This window comes from Centrocercus urophasianus, unplaced genomic scaffold, assembly GCF_019232065.1.
Source record: "Centrocercus urophasianus isolate 14NV4802_14NV808 unplaced genomic scaffold, USGS_Curo_1.0 seq_42, whole genome shotgun sequence".
In the NCBI taxonomy this organism is placed as follows: domain Eukaryota; kingdom Metazoa; phylum Chordata; class Aves; order Galliformes; family Phasianidae; genus Centrocercus; species Centrocercus urophasianus.
Genome location: NW_024885000.1, coordinates 2,828,229 through 2,847,560, shown reverse-complemented (window position 1 = coordinate 2,847,560; position 19,332 = coordinate 2,828,229). Strand labels below are relative to the sequence as shown.

The 19,332-nt window shown below is 54.7% G+C and overlaps 1 protein-coding gene across 1 annotated transcript in view; it reads left to right on the top strand.

Annotated features, from left to right (window-relative positions):
- The first annotated feature begins 2,011 nt into the window (after positions 1–2,011).
- The window catches only part of MAPKAPK2 (MAPK activated protein kinase 2), an 18,894-nt gene continuing 1,573 nt past the window's right edge, over positions 2,012–19,332 (top strand). Inside the window, exons 1-9 of the mRNA XM_042833802.1 lie at positions 2,012–2,275; positions 15,545–15,684; positions 17,199–17,263; positions 17,685–17,764; positions 17,847–17,973; positions 18,394–18,469; positions 18,566–18,690; positions 18,825–18,910; positions 19,000–19,080. Coding sequence (XP_042689736.1) covers positions 2,012–2,275; positions 15,545–15,684; positions 17,199–17,263; positions 17,685–17,764; positions 17,847–17,973; positions 18,394–18,469; positions 18,566–18,690; positions 18,825–18,910; positions 19,000–19,080 — 1,044 coding nt within the window. The remainder of the gene's footprint in view (positions 2,276–15,544; positions 15,685–17,198; positions 17,264–17,684; positions 17,765–17,846; positions 17,974–18,393; positions 18,470–18,565; positions 18,691–18,824; positions 18,911–18,999; positions 19,081–19,332) is intronic.

Sequence of the window (19,332 nt, the reverse complement as noted above, 5' to 3'; positions counted from 1 at the left end):
ATTCAATTACCCCTACCCTAGAAGCATGCAGGATTATTTAGATGTATTATCATTGTTAAGTGGGAGAGCTTTCCAGCAGCCTGCCGCTCGTACAAATCCACCCGTGGAGAAGGACGGGATGCACGCAGCGTTAATGATTGTTACCCTAATCTACAAGGCCTATTTTTCCCGTTAACTCCGTGATAATCAAATAATAATCCAGCTAATTACTGGCCGGGGAGAACACGTTGGCAGATCAGCCCTCAAACCTGCTGCCAGCACTGCTGCAGCCAAACGGAGATGGAAATGGAAGGAGGGAAAGATCACTGCAGCGGCTGAGCAGGGTGAGGACAGCGGGGCCGCTGTGTTGCCCCATTGGTGAGGTTTCTACGTGCTGATAAAGGGTTGTTCGTACAGATTGCCTTCTCGGAAGCTGTTTCCTTGTAGGCGTTGTTGCTGTTTTGTTGTTTCTTTTCTCCCCAGCAATCCGACAGCTGCAAAGCTCAGTGTGCTCCGGGGGCCACCTCGTGGCTGCACGATCGCCCTGCAGAGCCCGGCGGTCATTAGCGTCCTATTCTTTAATTTTTTACGTTTTTCCTTTCTTTATTTTTTTGGTCTTTTTAATTTCAGCATCGGGTTGTTTTTTTTTTTTTTCATTTTGTATTTTTATTCTAAAGTTTTGCCTTTCGTTTAATTTCTTTCGGTTTTCATTAAATCCTCGGGTGGGCGATGGTGGAGCTGATGAACCCGGTGCTGCAACAGCTGTAGGCTCCTGCAGGGCGCTGCTCGGGCTGGGTGACGATATAAAACGTGAACGAAACTGACGGAAGCAGAGCAGCACAAGAAGTCCACGGTTTCCTTTTGCTCATATTCCACTCTGAGCTTAAGGCTGGGCTGGAGGGATGGGAGGTGGTGCTGAGAGGCCCTACAGATCCACAGTGTCACTGAACCATGTGAGGTTGGTGTAAAGAGGGCTGGATCTCCCCCAGACGTTGTTAATTGGGATGACAGATGCTCCTCTTTACTAATGATGCTCTCTGATTAGCTGAAGCTGCTCCTGTAACAGCTACTGATCAGGTTTTGTTAAAAACTGACTTTTAAAGAGAGTAGAGCTGACCTTTTCTAACAGATGGGGCTGTATTATTGGCTTGACTAACAGATTGGAGCAGATGCTATTGCTCATGGAAGGTACAGGCATGGCCCAGGGCCTCCTCCTCTGCTGCCAATGCTCCCCCCACACATTTGGGGCACTGGACTGCAGCTCATTGCCCTTCTTGGGTTTTTGTGTCCTCCTGGAGGCACCATGTGCTGAGGGTTTGGGGTCACAGCCATCTCCAGGCCGTGTTTGTGGGTGATAGAGGAGTGAATGTAAACCAAGGGTAGCAAGCAAGCTGTATATTTTGTATCGGCAGATGAAACATCTGAATTTCCAATTTCGGTCCCGCTGATGGACTTGCAGCAGGCAGCACGACAGCCCGTGGCATCGCAGCAGCTCTGAGCTGGGCAGCATCTGTGCCGGATCCCGGACTGAGCGTGGAAGAGATGCGATAAATCACCACTTCATTCTTTCGGACGGTTCTCCCACGCTTCGCACGTCGATGGCATTGTCCCCATCTCCTGGCTCCAAGGGATCTACTTCCAGATAAGAGTTACCGGCAGGGAGGGCACTCGACGGCCATCGACCCCTTCCTACCACCCCCGCTTCACTTCTCCCTGCGGGGCCGGGCCGTGCGTTCGGTTCCCCCGCCCCGCCGAGCGCAGCCCATCCCCGCCCCGTCCCTCCCCCGTCGGCCGTGCCCGGCCGCGGCGAGGCGCTGACATCAGAGCCGAGCCGCGCCGGGAGGAGGAGGAGGAGGAGCCGGCCTCACCGGAGCCTTCCTCTTCCCGTCTCCGCGTTCGGGGCCGGGGCGCACCGGCGGGGGGCGGCGGCGGCGGCGGCGCTTCTCCCCTCCCCGTGCCCCGCTCCCTGCGCCCGCCCGCTCGGCTCGGAGTCCTCCCGCACCCCGCGGCCCTCCCGCCGCCGCCTCCCGCCATGCTTTCCGGGGCGCCGCCGCCGCCCGCCGGCTTTCCCAGCCCTCCGCCGCCGCAGCCGCCGCCGCCCCCGCCTCCCGCAGCTCCCCACGGACCGCCGCCGCCGCCTCAGTTTCCACCGTTCCCCGTGAAGGGCGGCCTGCAGATCCGGAAGAATGCCATCACGGACGACTACAAGGTCACCACGCAAGTGTTGGGGCTCGGCATCAACGGGAAAGTTTTGGAGATCTTCAGCAAGAAGAGCGGGGAGAAGTTCGCCCTAAAGGTGCGCGCCCTGGCTCTCCGCACCTCTCTTCCCCCCGGGGCTCCCAGGTCGGGCTCCTCCGGGTCCCCGGGCGGTGCGGGAGGTTCGCTCCGCCCCGAGCCCCGCTCCTCCCGGCGGCTCCGCGCTGCCCTGTGAGCGGGGACACGGGCAGCGAAACTCGGGAACCGGTTCTGCGGAGCGGGCGTTCGAGCTGCGGGCGGCCCGGACAATGGGAGCTCTGCCTCCCTGCCCTGCTGCCCGTCCGGCCGAGTTGCTTTCTATTAACAGCGGCGGGATGTAGCTTTATGGCTTTCTAATACAAACAAAGCGAATAACATCTGCTTGTGCTGCCTTAGGAGCACAAATCCTTGTGGGATTTGTCTGGTGAGTTTGTTTGCCCCAGTGTTCGGATGGCAGACTGACCTGGGGTCCCTGCGCAGAGCTCCATCGGTGCCCACAGGTCTCCCAGGCTCCATGAATCAGCGCGTAACAGCGAGCAGCAACAGAACATTTCCGTGTTACTCTGCTCATCCATTGTGTGTAACTTGCTCCTTAGCATCCCCTGTTTAGCTGTGGATCTTACAGACAGGCATTTCGGTGATCCGGAGGTTTCCTTGTTTTGAAATCACTTGTTGAGGGAAGGAAGGCAGCAGCGTGTCTCCCTGCTGGAGAGAGACGAGGGGAAGTTTGTGGAGATTGGAGCTGGGTGATGCGGGTGCAGGCAGCCTGGGAGCACTGCGTTCCCAGCAGAGCTGCAGCTTTCGCTCACACAGGAGCTGTTCAGAACCTCGCTGTTACCCTGAGGATGGTGAAGGCTGAACAGACAACTGTCTGGATCTATAACCCCCGCCTCTTGTTTGTAGAGTTGCCTCTCTGTTGCTCTCAGGGTTTGCCAATGTGAATGAATGAACAGGTGGGCTCTGGAGGTGCAAGTGGCGCTGCTAAGGTACGTGGGGACAGGATGGTGCGGAAAGCGTGTGGCGAAGGGGAGCCTTGTTGAACAGGGTGATGGAAGTTGGACTTTTCCTCCCCAAAAAGCAGGCGGTTTCCATTCGCCGCAGCCCGTCACGCTGCAGGGTGACACGTGTTGGCAGTTCGTTTGGGTGGAAATCAGCAGAATCCTCTGCTGTTTTGACAGATGCGCTCTTTGCTGCTTCTACAGTTGACTCAACCCTATAAAGCGTGGATCCGGCACTTCCCTTTTGCAGTGCTGAAAGGGGAAGGATGGAGCGGCGGTGCGGGGCTGGGTGACACCAGGGCTCCTTCTGGAATGGTTGGGGCTGCACTGTGCTCCCACTGCTATCAGAGCACAGTGCAGCAGCTGTCAGGACTTAACGCTGGGTGCTGTATCGAAAAGCATCTTGCAGAGCAGGACTTTGTGTTATAAGTCAGAATGCCTGAGCTGCTCTTGGAGGGTGATGCTCCAAGGTCTCTGCTTTGGAAAGTTGCTGGTCTTCTGCCCTCTGTCCCCTGTCCTGGCCTCTTTGCACTTCCCCGATGCAGAGAGGAGTGTTCAGCTGAGCTCTCTGGCTTTTCAAAGAACAGCACGGCTGCTGCTGTAAGCAATTCCTTCCAGCCCCTTAAAAACTGTTCTGTGGGGGGTTTGGGATCCCAGACAAGCTGCCTTATGAGCACAGACCCGTGGGGTGACAGCCTGGGATGCGATGGGAGCTGACTTCATCCATCCCTTGTTCCGCAGTCGGGACGATGTCTCTGTTGGGGACCTGCAGAGGTATTTAGATTGGAATTACTCATGGGCTGCATCAGTGTGGAATGATGACCTAAAGCAGGATGCACAGAAGTGATTGCATCGAGTCGTCATGTTTCAGATGATGCTTAAAAGAATTCTGATGGCCAGTAGCCAGAAGCCACAGCTGAAATCTCTTTGTGCCGCCTGCTCTGGTGGTGCAGCAAACCTTTCCATTCGGAACAGTTTCTCTTCACATTTTCTGTTCTGAGATCTCCTACATTAATGCAGTCCTCCGCTGGAGGGAAACAATTGTGTGTCTCCTTAGTGTTAATGGTGTCTTATGGTTACATCGTGCTTCCTCTTGGGTCAGGAGCAGCTATTATGTTGCTAAACCTAAATGGAGAGATGCGTTGAAACCAGCATTTTGCTGAGGGTCAGTTTGCTTAAGAGCACTTTTCAGTGCTTGGGGAGAGTTTGAGCTCAGACTCAGCGTTCCAGCAGCAATGAGAACATTACAGCCAATTTTCTTCCAGTGCAATGGTCCGTGGCAGAGATGCATCATTAAATGAAACAGTGCTGTGTGTGAGTTAATGGATGGTAGTTTTATTTGCTGCACCGTGCCTAGGTAAAACGTGGAGCTATTCCTTTACTCGTCTTCTTGATCGTTGTTTATTTCACTAGCTTCCTGCCCTCAGTTCTATTTTTCAGCATCAAGAAGGACCTAAAGCACTCAGGATTTCACGTGCAGGGTCAGAGATGCACCTGAGCTGCTGATCTCAGCCCGCAGCTGCTGGGACCCTGTTGGGTGCACAGTGCTTTACTCCTGGGTGCTGAGCAGCGTGGGAATGTGAAGACTATAGAGAAGTGATGGACGGAGTTGAAACGCGAGCTTTGAGTGGCTTCTTACCCGTTTCTTCCTTTTAGCTTGGTGCCGTTTATTATTAAGCAAAATTAGGCTTGTAACCTCTGTGAAAGTTTCTCTATGTAGGTCACTGCTGACCAGACTTGGCTGTGGTCAGGCTGCTGGTGTTGTGTGATGCAGGCTGTGATGGTGGCACGGGGCTGCGAGCTGCAAATTCTGCTTTTAGCTCATCTTTAGGCAAGGGGCAGGAGGGAGGTCGCTGTCTGAATTCAGCGTGTGGCAGGGAAGTGGCAGGCAACCCAGACTGGAGAATGGGCCAAGTAGAGTAGGTGATGGCTTTGTTTCTTGGCTGTGTGTCATTGATGGGACAGTTTTCCTTTAAAATAAACCATGGGTACTCCTCACCCAAATTTCAGAGTAGGAAATCTTCGCCTCTTCCTTCAGGTGGGAGAGCCTCAGGCTGCCTGCAGGGCTGTCCCCTCTCACAGATGGGTTTTGGAGCATCCTCAGTGCTTCGGGGCATGTTTGCGAAACAGTCTCGGCCTCACTCAGTCTCATCAGATAAGGGGAGCGATGGTTCCTCTGATGGAGGAAGGAGCCCAGCACTTCTGTGGTTCGTTATTCTTCTGAGCTGCCTGTCCTGGAAGAAGGGCAGGCTGTATTGTAGCTGTGCCTGCACAGTGCTGGGGGTGTTTGTGGAGCTGGTGGGCTTGTGGTCAGCCGTCATGGCTAAGGTGTTGTATGAAGACACTTAGAGCACCCTATTTCATATGGCTTTCTCTAGCTTCATTTGAGCTCATGTGCTTTATCCTTCATATAAGCCAGCTGGAAAAATACCCTCGAAGTGATGGAGTGTGTGCATATCGTGGACTTTTACTCCAGGGGAACAGAACACACGTTCTGTCTGCTGTACTTCTGCTCCTGTGTCAGTGGAGGGATTTTTGTGAGCTCTGCCATGTATTTTATGTAACCAAAAACGTCTTCACTGTGGCTTTTTGTGCAAATCATAGTTTTAAAGCCTTGGAAAGTATCATGACATCGCTGGGGCTTTCCCAACGCAGTGGTTTATTATCTCATTGACCAAAAGAGTTTACTGAGTTGGGTTTTGAGTTTGTTTAAACAATTTATGATCAGCCATAATCCCTTCAGATTACATTACATGTTCCGAACAGTCATATTGACAACACAGATAAACTGATAACAGCCTGGGAGCAGGGGGCTGACTTTTGCTTTGGCAAATGCTCAGGAAATGATAGGGCCCTTTCTCTTAATGACTGAATGCCTTCAGCCCCAGGGGCTTGTAAAGGAGATCAATGCTTCCTATGCTCGCAGGCTGGGAGGTGGGGGTTTACAGGGGTTTGCCTGAATGCGTGCCCTCGCCCCAGGCTCACAGATGACATCTAGATGAGCCTGAGGTCCTCATGCCTTGGCTGGACAGGACAGGAGAGCTCCAAGAGAACTCTAGCTGAGGAAGCATGGGGGGATGTGGGGGCTTGCTCTGCGCTGATGTTATGGGTGGAAGGAACCTGCGTGCTGTGCTCCCTGGAGGCCCCAGACCCACGTAAGCCTTGCAGGCTGCAGTCAGGCCCCTCTCCCAGCCCAGCGTGCCTGGCCTCAAGTTGCAGCATTCAGGCAGCATGAGCTCACCTCCTGGTTTCCAAGAATAACGCGCTGCCTCCCCTCCCCTGCGCCGGGCTGGCTGCTCTGGGGCTGCCCCTGGGGCCTCTCAGGCTTGTGCTCCCCCTGCCGTGGCGTGGGGTGCTGCTGGGCTCCTCTCCCAGCTGTGGGGTGGGCAGGACCCGTTTGAGCCCGCAGGTTGGGTAAGGAGAGTCTGAGGGTGTGGGTCCATGAGAATCAAGGCAGTCCTTCCACCAGCCCCACGGACACAGCGCTACCTGATTTATTTGATTTCTTTTCCTTAATAAACCCGCTGGAAGCCCAGGCTGGTCCAGGTGGGTGTCCTGGGATGGGGCTTCAGCACGATCTGGGCTTCTGTGCATCCTGATCATCACCTCTGGGCAGCTGGCATTGCTCTTTTGCAGTGAGCACCCTGTGTGCAGGGAGCAAGGCTGAGCCCAGAGAGCTCCAGCAACCTTGTATGCTGTGCTGGGATCACGTGGAGCCCAGCCACGGCTCAGCCTCGAGCCTGATGCTGCTGGGGAGGACGGCGTCATCTTTCCATGAATTAGTGCATCGTGTTGGTGCGTGGCTTTGCTGTGACAAAGGAAATTCTCCCAGAGGAAAGGGCAGGTGAGCAAGTTGGCTCAAACAGCCTGTGACCGTTGCGGTGTTTGCCGTCATATGTAATGAGATTATTTAAGCTGTTGGCATCAGGGATGCATGTGATTATGCGCCCGGGCACCCAGCAAGCTGCAGTCTAAACTAGAGATAAAGTTCAAAATACAGTCTCAGATCTGAATGTTCCTGGGGTGTCCAGCCAGGCGGGCACTCTGCAGTTCAGCTCCCATAAGCTATCCCAGTTTGGGATCGTTGGAAGGACGGGCTTGTTTTCTCCATCATAATCACATTTGCTGCCTCTCACTGTGCGCCCCTGCCTGCAGGCAGCTCTCTGGGCCCTCTTGATGAGTTCAGCCCTTTCAGCTCTCCTGTCCTTAGGATGGCGGTGTGCGTGAGTTTGGGCTGTCATTGCCGTGTGCCTTTCATTCTTGGACCAGACAAAAGCTGCACAGCAGTGGATCAGGGCTTTGCTGAGGGGCTGAGACCTCCAGTGCTTTTCAGGCAGCCCCATCTCTGGGTTCTCGTGGGGCAGATGTGGAGCATCCTCTGCTCTGACTCTGCAAAAATGAGCAGTTCTCAGTCCACTTTCCTCGCCCGTGTCCTCTAGCTTTGAAACATGGTGTAGAGCTCATGTAGCCTCTTGAAAGGCTCCTTGGACTCCATGCCAAATGTGTGTTTTCAGGGAAAGAGCTGGAGCTGGGACTGCTTGGAAATTTGGCAGCATGTTCCATCAGCCGCAGTAATCGCGGCTGGAGCTGATAGGTGCGGGTGGAAGCAGGGTCAAGCAGCACTGCTCGGAAATGGGCACAGCATCCCACTTGCCTTATCCTCAGCTAGGCTGGGGGAAAGCATGTGCAATCAGATCTAAGCCAACAGGGAAGAATGTGTGTTATCTCCAGCTTGCTGTAAGAAAAAATAAACGGCGAGGAAGGCTGGTCTGGTAGCAAGACTGTTTTTATTTTAAGTGGTAATGATAGCCGTGTTGTGTGTACCGTCTTGAAATTCAAGAACAGGTTTAATAATTTCTGTATCCATGTGCATTAGCAGAAGGGCAGGATTGGGCTAGCTGTCTTTATCACTGTGGGTATCGTGTCCCTTCCCCTTCTGACACAGCCAGGCTGCAGGAACCATCATAGCCCATATTGGCCTCCTCTCTCAGGCTCTGCTGCATCTCCCTTTTCCTCTCCAGCCATTTCGCAACGTCGCCGCTCATGAGTCTGAGCAGATCTCTAAGAAAACATAGGCTGCTGTTGCACAAGTTGCTCTGCTGCAGTGCTGGATGCCTTTCTGTGGGTAGGAGTGGGTTTGCTGGGAAGTTTAAAACCAAGCTGTCTCCTGGAAGTCATCAGAGCCGGGCGCTGGTGTTTTGGGGTTTGTGCACCCTGTGCTGTGGGCTAGGGGTGGGTTTCCAGCTGTGGCACACAGCGTGTGGTGCTTTGCCCATGGGAAGGAGGATCTGGGGAGCCTGCCTGAAAATTCCCTGGGGAATGCCTTCATCCGGCTAACTTGGGGGCTTGCAAGATTCTTGCTTTTTTTTTTTTTCTTCAGTGAGTTTCCCTGCAAGGAGAAATCTGTTCCCAGCACCAGGGACACGAGAGAGAGCAACCGCCCTGCGACTGATGGGGAATTCACTTTGACCCTTGGATGGAAGTTCAGAGCACAGGAACTCTCCCTGCTTTCCTGTCTGACAGTGTAAACATGCAGCCCTCTCCCACCAGCCATGCTGCCCCATCTGGGAGCTGTGGCCACACCTCGCTGCTTGGCTCTGGTGACACAGTGGCTCATTCTGTGTTAGCATCTCCCTCCTTGTATCCCCTCTCATGCTCTTTATTCCTCTTTGGGGATCGAACTTGCAGTGTGTTATCATGGGGGAAGAACACCTCCCCGCCCATGGCACAAGGTGGCTTTTCTGGAATCAGTGCAAAGCAGGACCCAAGAGCTGCTTCCCCTCACCCTGTGCCTGTGGGTCCACGGTGAACCAATGTGTTGAGCTGACAGTACCAGGTTGGTTTGGTTTTAGGGGCTGGGGATTGTCAGGATGAACGGTCCCAGACAGCTCTCCAGATGCTGGGGCAGTGGCAGTAAATGCAGTGATAGTTTTTGTTTGTTCGTTTGTTTTCACCTTTAAGTGCCCCTGCTTTTTTTGCTTTTATCCTTTCATCCCCCTGCCCATTGTAATGTAGCAGGCGAAACACTGGCTGTCGTACTTAGTAAGAAAACAAGCAACTTAGTACTAAAAACTGCCTAGCAGTGGGACACTGAGCATCTGTGAAAGGATCAGCAAGTCTTCCCAGCGTGTGTGTGTTCTCGCTGTGTACTTAAAAGATGCAAGCAGATAAAACCTCAGCTATTGACTCCTTGCTCTGCAGTGCTGGACCTCTTCGTGGGAGCTGCTTTTAGACACCAACATTTCCTTCTCAGTCGTGGTGAGAGGGGAGAAGGTTTTTCCTCTGATGGCGCTTTTGGAGGCGTGTGTGTCCCGGCGCTGTGCTGAATTATGCATGCTTGCGGGATGAGGTATTCCGAGGTTACGGTGCTGACCGGGCTGCTGAGCCCCGTCCTGGCTCTGCCAGACCTCCCTGCCTCCCTCCCGCTCCCCGTGCCCAGCGTGGGGCTGCTGCTAGTGCTGGGAGAGCTAATAATAGCAGCTGTGTCCTGAGTGCTTTAATGAGGTGCCAGCAGGATGCGAAAAGGGCTTTTTAAAATAGAAGCGTAACTGTGTTTTCCCCTCAGCTGGAATTGTCTCAGGATGCCTGGTGCAAAGAGGCTGAGCTCTGCAGGGGGGGTTGGGAGCTGGAAGTGCTGAGGGCTGGGAGCTGGGGTGGGCTTGGTGGGGCTTCCCACACGTGGGGACAGCTCGTGGGTGGCAGGAGGCTTATGGCCTCATTGCTGCTGCGGCCCCAAGGCCTCTTTCAGCTCCAGTTGCTCTGCAAGGCCACGTGCAGGGATGGTGGAGATCTGCAGGGAGGCACAGCCTGCTGCTAGCAGGGCTGCTTAAGGGGCTGCTAGTGGGGCTGCTTGCTTGTTCTCATTGCATTCCTTTGAGGTCAGGATTTCCTCTGTAATGCTTCTTGCTCCGGTGCTCAAGGCTCCACGTGCCCATGGATTGCTTTGGGTTGGAGGGTTGCTCAGCTCTTAACCCGTGTGGGTTTGTTGCGAAACATTTGCAGCGTGCCACTGTACAAACTATCTTAGGGATCCTGCAGAATGCCAGGGCTGCGGGATATCCCCGGAGCAGCGGGAGGAGGAGCAGAGCAGCTCTGGGAAAGCCCGAAGAGCTTTTACGGTGTGGAGCGGAGGACAAAGGCGGAGGAGGGCGGTCACAGCTCCGGGGGGAGCATGCTCAGGGAGGCAGCCGTGGGGCCCCTGCTTGCGCAGACAAAGGCTTGTTATGAAATCTCCGTGTTGCTCTTGTTCCGACCTTCCCCCTGCACAACACAAAACCTCCTTTCAATAGCAGCAGCGGCCGCTTAACGCAGGAGCTGGTTACGTAGGGCAGCAGCCAGCCTTGTGTCCCTGGCAGCACCCAGACCACGTGGGGACGGGGAGGAGGGGAGGGGATGGGCACAGCTCATCCCAGGGCATTCCCACATCCCTAACGTTGGTTTTGGGTATGGAGAGGGGAGCTGATTGCCTCTGGGGTGATGTGGGATGCGTGATTGGGGTGCAGGGCTCTGAGGAGCGGGCTGCTGTTGTTGGGGTGTGTGTCCCTGGGCTTGGTGTCAGGAGGTGCTTGCTGACTGCTGGTGTTGACAGAGCCTGCCAAGGGTACAAAATGCTCTTAAACAAATCACCGTGAAGAGGACGGAGTGATGCAAACGTGCTGTGCGTCACCGAGCTTCAAGGGCACGTAAATAAAACCTTGGTGATGCCCTGAATGGTGATAGGAGCTTTGGGAGCGCTGCGCTGCATCCTGTTGGCTTTTCTCAACCCATGTGGGAGAAGGAGGCTTCTCAAAAACAGATTGAATAAGTAAATATAGGGTTCTCTGTGCAGCCAGGTGAAGGATTGCTCTGAGGCTGCGGGGGTCAGGGACCCAGAGGGATGCTCCGAGATCCTGGTTCTTGCTCAGGGCTGGGGCCACCAGTGTGTCTGCCTAGGGGGATCCCTATGGACACAGGGCTCAAGCTGGCACCCTGCTGTGGCACTGAGATGCTGCAGTGTGGGCTGGAGCTGTGGATTTTCAGGCCATGCGTGCTGCCTGGGGAGTGAAGTACAAAGTACGTAGGTCAGAGCCGAGTTAATGGTTTACACAGTGCTTGCTTCTGTATTAAACACACCCGTAAATATCAACCACTTCCTACCATAAAGGACATGTATGTGCTTTTCCATTCACGAGTGCAGCAGCTCTGATAGGAAATCTGATTAGACACATGGCTTCAGGGCTGGGATCTGAAGGGAGGGCTGGAAGCAGCCTTAAAGGCTCTGCAAGGAGGTGGTGATAAGGAGACTGAGTGTGAAACACCGGCTGGCCTCGGTGTAGCTCATGTGAGGGTGTTGTTCACCCCTCCCCAACTTCTCATTTTCCTTTTGCTTTTTGCAGTGCAGACCTGGTGCTGATGGCAGTGCTGGTCTCTGTCTGGCCCCAAGCCAGCCAGCACTGTCCCCTGTCTGTCCTTCTCACCCGGTGTCACAGTGATTGCCAGCAGGAGGTGACCTGAGAAAGGGATGAACAGCATTTGGGGCATTCTGGGGTCCTTTCAGCTCTATGTGATTTATGCCCTGCTCAAGAGTCAGTCCGTGTTGCTTCTGCTAGAAGAAACAGAAGCAGGCTGGGCTAAGGTATTAACACACAGTGCAAACCCTACTGTCTCATTAGGACAGAAGAATAATGAGTGAGTCACCAAAATTCAGTATTTCTTCTGATGCACGGGGTGGTGGTGAGAATAGGATCATCCCCAGACAAAGCCCAGGAACTGAACGGTCCTCTCGTGTTGTTTTTCTCACATACACGAAGCAGACACTCATCATTTGTCTCTATTAAGCGCTGCTGCCTGCCGTTGGCGTGCCGTCGCTGTGAGGCTCTGAGTCAGCAGGGCTGCCTCGTGCTGCCATTTACCTGCTCTGACTTCTCCCATGAGTTCTGCAGCCCCATCCCTGCGCTCTCATCCTGCTGTCCCTGCTGTGCTGGTGCCCTGAGTACTTGCATGGGACCATTAAATTGTACTTGGATTTTGCTGCAGCGGAGCCAGGCTTGCTGAGCAGCAGCATCCCAGTGCATGAGGCCCTGGCAGGTGGCTCCTGGTTAAGCCACAGCCTTTTTGCCCGTTGCCTTTGTGAGCCCGGATGGCCTTTTGTTGCTGCCTGAAAAGCTGAATAGCTGTCACATCTGTTGTGGGTGAGGAAAGGCTCAGCAGATGCCCTGGGTTGGGGGCAGCAGGGTGGGGGTCCTCAGCGTCCCCCTGCAGCGGGACCAGCCTCAGCTGCGCTCCGTGGTGTTGCTCAATGCTTGCAATGCTCTTCCTTCCGGGATTTTGCTGGCTTTGCTCTTGCAGGGCTCCTTGTGAAAGCATCATGCAATCACCACAGCTCTTCCCACGGCATCCTGCATCCTCTGCCCGCTTGTGAAACTGCCAACTCACGTTGGCATCGCCAGCAAAACATGTGGCCACAAAGGCGTGGGGGCTGCAGGAGATGTTTGAAAGGGAAAGTAAGCAGGGAGGAGGAAAGAGCCCAGGAAGCTGGGCTTCCTCCCTGCTCTCCTGATGCTCTGAGGGGGATCGTAGCTGGTGGGGGCCTGGGATGCAGCTGTGTGGGGCTGTTGCTTGGAGGGTCCCAAATGGTGTGCTGCTAAAAGCAGCAAACAGAAGTAGGAGCTGTCCTGGTGGGGCAGGAGCTCTGCAAGTGTGTTGGCAGCTGTTTTGTTTTGTTTTGTTTGTTTCTTTTGCCAGAGCAAAGTGCGAAGCACTGCTGATGGGAGAGCAGAAAAATAAAGATACATCTGGCCGTGGCAGCAGGCCGGGGCTGCTGTTAAATCCCTGAGCTGTGGGATGCCAAGCAAAGCATGGTCCTGCCCTGCTGGGTGCCTGCAGGGAGCTCCCTGCTTCCACCCGCTGTGACTCACACACAAGACATCATGGGGGGTGGTGGGGCTGATTCAGCTCAGTCTGTGTGTAGGGGGAGGAACCAGAGCATGTTCTGTGTGTGCTCTGCTCCCTTCCTTCCTTCCTGGCTCCCACCCTCCTCCCTGCAGCACACTGAGGGTCTCCAAGCGCTCTCAGTCACTGCAGAGTTTCATGTCTGACGCTGCTCTGAAGACCTGGGCAGCCCTGGCCTGGCACCGTGGGCTGGGGGCAGTTAACTCTTGAGCATGAAGTGCTTTTCCCATTGCAGCCTTCTCTTTGCAAGCCAAGAAATATAAATATGGCTGTGCCCTGGATACCAGAGCTAAAATGGGGACATGGGCAGTGTTACCAAACACCCAAATATGCTGGACGTAGAGCACACGTGACCCGAATGAGCAGCAAAATACAGAAAAATAGCTTTGTTTTGGAGCACTAAGATGGTGTTCATGGAATGTGGGGGCAGTGGTTAAAGACTCGAGCTACAGCTGGGAAAACCAGGGCTCGGATTGTAACTGGGAATGGGGATAAGCCAATCTCTGTCACTTTCCATGAATGTGCCGTGCTGTGTTTCAACCTGAAATGGGAAAGCACGAAGGTTTGTTGTTGGCTCTGCAGAGCTTGTTGGAGGGCTCAGCACCAATGGGTGCTGAAGGGCAGGGGATGGTGGGAGTGGGATACAGGATGCTTTTATAATGGTTTGGGCACTACCATGTCCCTTCTGCGTCCCCCTTCCCCTCCTACCTCCCTGTGCCTGGCCCTTAGTGGCACCAGGAGCATTTCCTAAATAGACCCAATCATGCCCTTAACGAGGCTGGCTGTGCTCTTCCATCCCATAGCCAGCAGGAAGCCCAACTGAGGCTGGCCTGTTGACTGAGCTGAATGGCAGAGGGTGTTTGGGAGGCCATCAGGAAGCTGTTTGCTTGCCTGTGGGTGCCTGAGTACAAAAGCAAATGTCACAAAAGCAAATGTCAGGGCTGTGCTGTACAGGTAATGGAGGTGGCTGCCTCCAGCTCGTTAGGAATACAATTAAGCTCCCTGAAAAGCTCTTTAAAAATTGGATGTATATTTTTGTACATCTGGTTGTCTTGCTTAGAATTATTCTGTCTGCTTCCTGCTGTTCAATTTTCCCAGCGTGCAATTACTATTTTATTTTTTTTCCCCTTTAAACTTCCTGACTCCCCACCCAGGCTGTTGGAGCAGAGCTGTGGATCACAAAGCTTTTCTCCAGGCCCTGGTCCCAGCTGTGTGCTGCTGGAGATGCAGCAGCCTTTCCCCCACCGGCTGTGATGCTGCGGAGCGAGGTGTAGAAATACAGCATGATTTTTTCCTAAGGCCAACCCTATTCCTGGTGCCAGAGCCCCCAGTGCCAACCTGAGGTCGGGGCAGTGCGTGCTTTGCTCTGCCAAACCCAACCCCAGAGCTGCTGAAGGCAGGAAGGAAGATGAAATACACTCAGGATAGGCACAGTTGTTGCTCTATATTTAGCAGTATAATAATTAAGGCTGGTTGTTTATCCTGACGAACACGGTAATTAATAGTCTGTGGCAGCCTAGCAAATCCTTCCTGCACCTGGGAACTGTGAGTTGTCTTTGGGAAGGGCAAGGGCCTCATTAGAGGGCTGCTGCTATTTGGGGAACATCTGGCTACTGCTTTGTCCCCTCCTCGGGTGCGTGTGCTTTGGGCTCGTGGCCTCTGGAGCTGCCCGTGTGTGGGGCCCTGAGCAGCATGACCTCACCATGAGCAGAAGGTGAGGTGTGGGGCCAGAGGTGGTGGCTGGATGCAGATGTTGGCCCCAAGGATCAGGGCCTGTGGATGGGCACTGTGTGACTGCCTGGGGAGGGGGAGGATTTTGGTGGCGCGCAGGGATGTGATGCTAACAAAGCTGCACAGTGAGAAGCGGTGCTGGTTGGTGTTCTGGGCTGCAGGAGTCTCAGATGTGACGGGGAGATGAGGACAAGTGGCTTGTGCTGATGTAAGGATGTAGGGGAGAAGGGTGCAGAGGAGCCCTGGGTTCGTGGGGGAGCTGAGGGGTAACACACAAGCATTACATGTGTGTAATGCACAAGCCTGGCTTCTGCTGGAGTGCTGCGGTACTGCAGTGCTCCCTGCGGGGCCAAGGGCTGCAAACGGGGCACTTCCAGGCCATCTGCCTTCCCTGGAGCTGCTCTTCATTGGCTTTTGCTATCCACCAGGATCACTGGCGCTGGATCAGGAGCGCAGCTGAGGGTTAACAGGACGGACTGCACTCTGTCAACCCCCCCACCCCGGGTGCTTCTCAGGGTGGTGGCTTTGCGCTGCTCCCGCTAGATGGAGATGGAGGCATTGCATGCGGCACCGAGCTGTGCTTACACGGTGCCTGACTGCCTTGCCTGGGCACGGTGCCTGCTGCTCTGCTCCTCGGGGTGCTGAGCTGACGAAGTTCTGCCTCTTTGCAGATGCTGCAGGATTGCCCCAAGGCGCGCAGGGAAGTGGAGCTGCACTGGAGGGCGTCGCAGTGCGCACACATTGTCCGCATCATGGATGTCTATGAGAACCTCTACCAGGGGAGGAAGTGTCTGCTCATTGTCATGGAGTGGTGAGTGCACTGGGGCTGTGTGATGGGGAGGGGTGAGGTGTCTCGCTGGGGGACATTGGTGCTGTGAGAGGTGTTGCACTGTGATGTTCAGGACGGACTTCCAAGGTGCCGTGTGCCCTGCGCTGGCTCTGAGTCATTCTGAAAGCTTGCTCAGGCTTTAGGCCTGAGTTCTGGCAGCAGATGGGTCATAACCAAACTCGCTTTGGCCGAGCAAAGCCAGGCTCAGCACCAGGTGCTGGCACCCAGCGGTGCAGTGCGGACAGCAGCACCACAGCGGCAGCGCTGCTGAGCCAGCCTGCTTTGGGTGGCTGCTTGATACAACATGGGGAGGAGGAGGGATGAAGGGGAAAGTATTGAAACCACATCCCAACCGCAGCTGTGATTTAATACAGCTTTCTTGCCAAAACCTCTGGCAAGCTGGCAGGTTGCCTGGGGGGGCAGAGGGTGCACGGAGAAGCTTTGGGATGGGAAGAGGCTCTGAGAACCATATCAGAACCTGGGAGCTGCAGGTGGAATAGGCTGGGATGGGATGGGATGTCTGCCTGCGTAGAAGGAGAGTGGTGGAGTGATGGGCAGTGTGTCCTTAAGGTGGGGACAGTGGGATCTGGATGCTATTGTGGTGGCTTCCCCCTGTCCAAGGGATGCTTGGGACGCAGCTCCATGCACAGTGCAGTGTGACCATAACCACGTGATCTGCGATACTCCCGGGTGGTTTGGTGCTGCCCATGTTGCAAGATGTCCAGCTTGAGATGCTATCTGCACCAGGAAGGCCAGGAGCTGTTTCTGCTTGAATTAGATAAGGCTGAGACAGGAAGTGCTGTTATCCCTGTTCTCATGGATAAGTGATCCCTGATCTTATCCTTGATCTGACTTGGAGCTGAGCCTTTCCTTAGGGCACTTGGGGAGCCCTCGAGGCCCAGGAGCCATTCCAGTTTCCCAGCCCCTTCCCAGAGCCTTACCTGCGAGCTGCTCTGCTGCATTGGAGTCCATCCCTGCCTCTCTCCATCCCATCTCCAAGCCAACGTGAAACATGCCATGCAGATCCACGGTTAGAGCTCAGCTCTGCACCCAGCCTATTGGGATTTGGGAGATGTCACCCATTCTCATGCGGGCACATGGAGCCCTGCTATGCAGCCACCTGAGCTCAGCGCTTCGCACAGCACGGGGTTTCCTCACCAAGGAGGCAGTTGTCTCGTGAGCTAAACTAGGCCAAGAAGTACTCTCGCCACATTAGAACTTTTTGCTGTCTTTACTGTAAATGTGTTTTTGTGGCTTGGTGGGCAGACCACGTCCGTTCGTGCCTGGCATCTCTGCAGCGCATGCGAATCCTCTGCTCCTCTCATTTCTGGAGCACCGCTGCCTAGAAGCATCAACCTCAGAGTGGGGATGGAGAGGAGGTGCATCTCTTGCTGAGCTCATACAGCTCTTGGCTGGGCACCAAAAGGTCTGAGGTTGCTTGAGCTGGGGCTGCTCACATGGCCTCCCTATTCCTAACCCTGCTGCTTCTCTTCCAGCTTGGATGGTGGGGAGCTCTTCAGCCGGATCCAGGACAGGGGAGACCAGGCCTTCACGGAGCGGGGTATGGTGCCCCACAGTGACCTCTATCCAATCCTTGGGCAGTTTCTTGCTCCTTGTAGGAATGTCCCATTCCTTTGTATCAGTATCAGGATTTTGCATTTGGGGGACGCCAAGTTTGGGTGCCCAGCCCTTGATTACAACCCCAGTTCTTCTTGCTCAGTCAAGAGCAGAGCTAAGGGATGTTTTCACAGCATCCATTGTACTCCAGCACAGAAACACTGCCCCCAAATCCATAAAACATGAACTCTGGGGGTTGTGGTTTTATAGTTGATGCATGATCTGTAGAATCACTGCTTGGGGAGGGAGGTTTCAGGTAGAGGAAGCACTTTTGGCTTTGACTCCTGTTCTGAACAGTAACCTAGGGGACAGTGCCTGCTGTAAGTCACCTACAAATGCTTTTATTGGTTTCCTTGCTGCTTCAGAGGCCTCGGAGATAATGAAAAGCATTGGGGAAGCCATCCAATACCTGCATTCGATCAACATCGCGCACCGAGATGTGAAGGTAGGAGCGGTGCTGAGCCCTGCAGCACTGCTGGGGCTGTCCCCAGCCCTGCCCTCACCTCTTGTCCCTTGTCTTCCTGCAGCCGGAAAACCTCTTGTACACCTCCAAAAGGCCCAATGCTGTGTTAAAACTCACTGACTTTGGCTTTGCTAAAGAAACCACCACACACAACTCCTTGGCCACTCCGTGCTACACGCCGTACTACGTGGGTAAGCTGCTGGGGGCTGAGCTCTCAAGTCTGCAGGGATGAGGGTGAGGGGACCCCTCCTTGGTGGGAACTGGAGGGAAGCTCAGGGGGACCATGCTTACTGCCTGCAGCACAGCCCATCAGCTCTGCACCCACCTAATGGTGAAGCATTTTTTGGGACGGTCGCTTGCTGGATTGCTTTGTACTGCTTTTGGGGTTTGCTGCTTTTAGGGTGTAGCTTTGCTCGTGCTTGCAGGGTGAGCTGCTCCATGCATGGTACTGCTGCGTGCAACGCTTGGCACAGGCACTGCATGGACAGCACCGCTGTGCCTGTGCTGCAGCCTAATGCTGCAAGGTGGCACTGGCCCTGTGCATTGCACTGGAGCTGCACTGCCCTGAGGGTCTTTGTCTGCACCCCAAAACTCACTCTCTTGTCCCTCAGCCCCTGAGGTGCTGGGCCCGGAGAAGTATGATAAATCCTGTGACATGTGGTCCCTCGGCGTCATCATGTACATTCTGTAAGTCAGCCATTCCCTCTCCATCCTGGTGGGGTGTCCCATCACCTGCTGCTTCCTGCTTGGGAGCACACACTGATGCTGCCCCGCTCCATGCAGGCTGTGTGGGTACCCCCCCTTCTATTCCAACCATGGCCTCGCCATCTCCCCTGGCATGAAGAAACGAATCCGCATGGGCCAGTATGAGTTTCCCAACCCTGAATGGTCGGAAGTGTCGGAGGAAGGTAAAGCCTGTTGTGGGGCCATGCAGGCTTGAAGTGGGTTGGGGCATTTGGGGGGCTGCGTGCAGGTGTTTTGGGGCTGGGGGGGGAGCTGCCCTGGGACCTACCCGTGCCCCCTTCTTCTCCCCTCCTTGCAGTGAAGCAGCTGATCCGCAACCTGCTGAAGACGGACCCAACTCAACGCATGACGATAACAGAGTTCATGAACCACCCCTGGATCATGGTGAGCAGTGGGATGTGCTGGGATGGGGGCTGGGATATGGAATGGGGATGGGGCACCCCTTGCTGATGCTACTCTGCTCCCCCTTGCAGCAATCCATGCAGGTGCCCCAGACCCCGCTGCACACCAGCCGCGTGCTGAAGGAGGAGAAGGATCTATGGGAGGATGTGAAGGTAAGACTCTTTTGAATTGATTTTCGTGCTCCAAAAGCTCTGCGCTCCGGGCACTGCCTGGTTCTGCCCTCCCCCTCCCCCTCCCACGAGGTTCTGCCTCGTGCTGGGCAGGCCCCAGATTGGGCTGATCCACATTAGAACTGCAATTCAGTATAAAATTGCGATGCAAATCGCAGTGGATGGAGCGGGCTGGAAAAATGAGCTGCAGGTCCATTGGTCCCATCCTATCATTTCCTTATGATTGGGACTGGG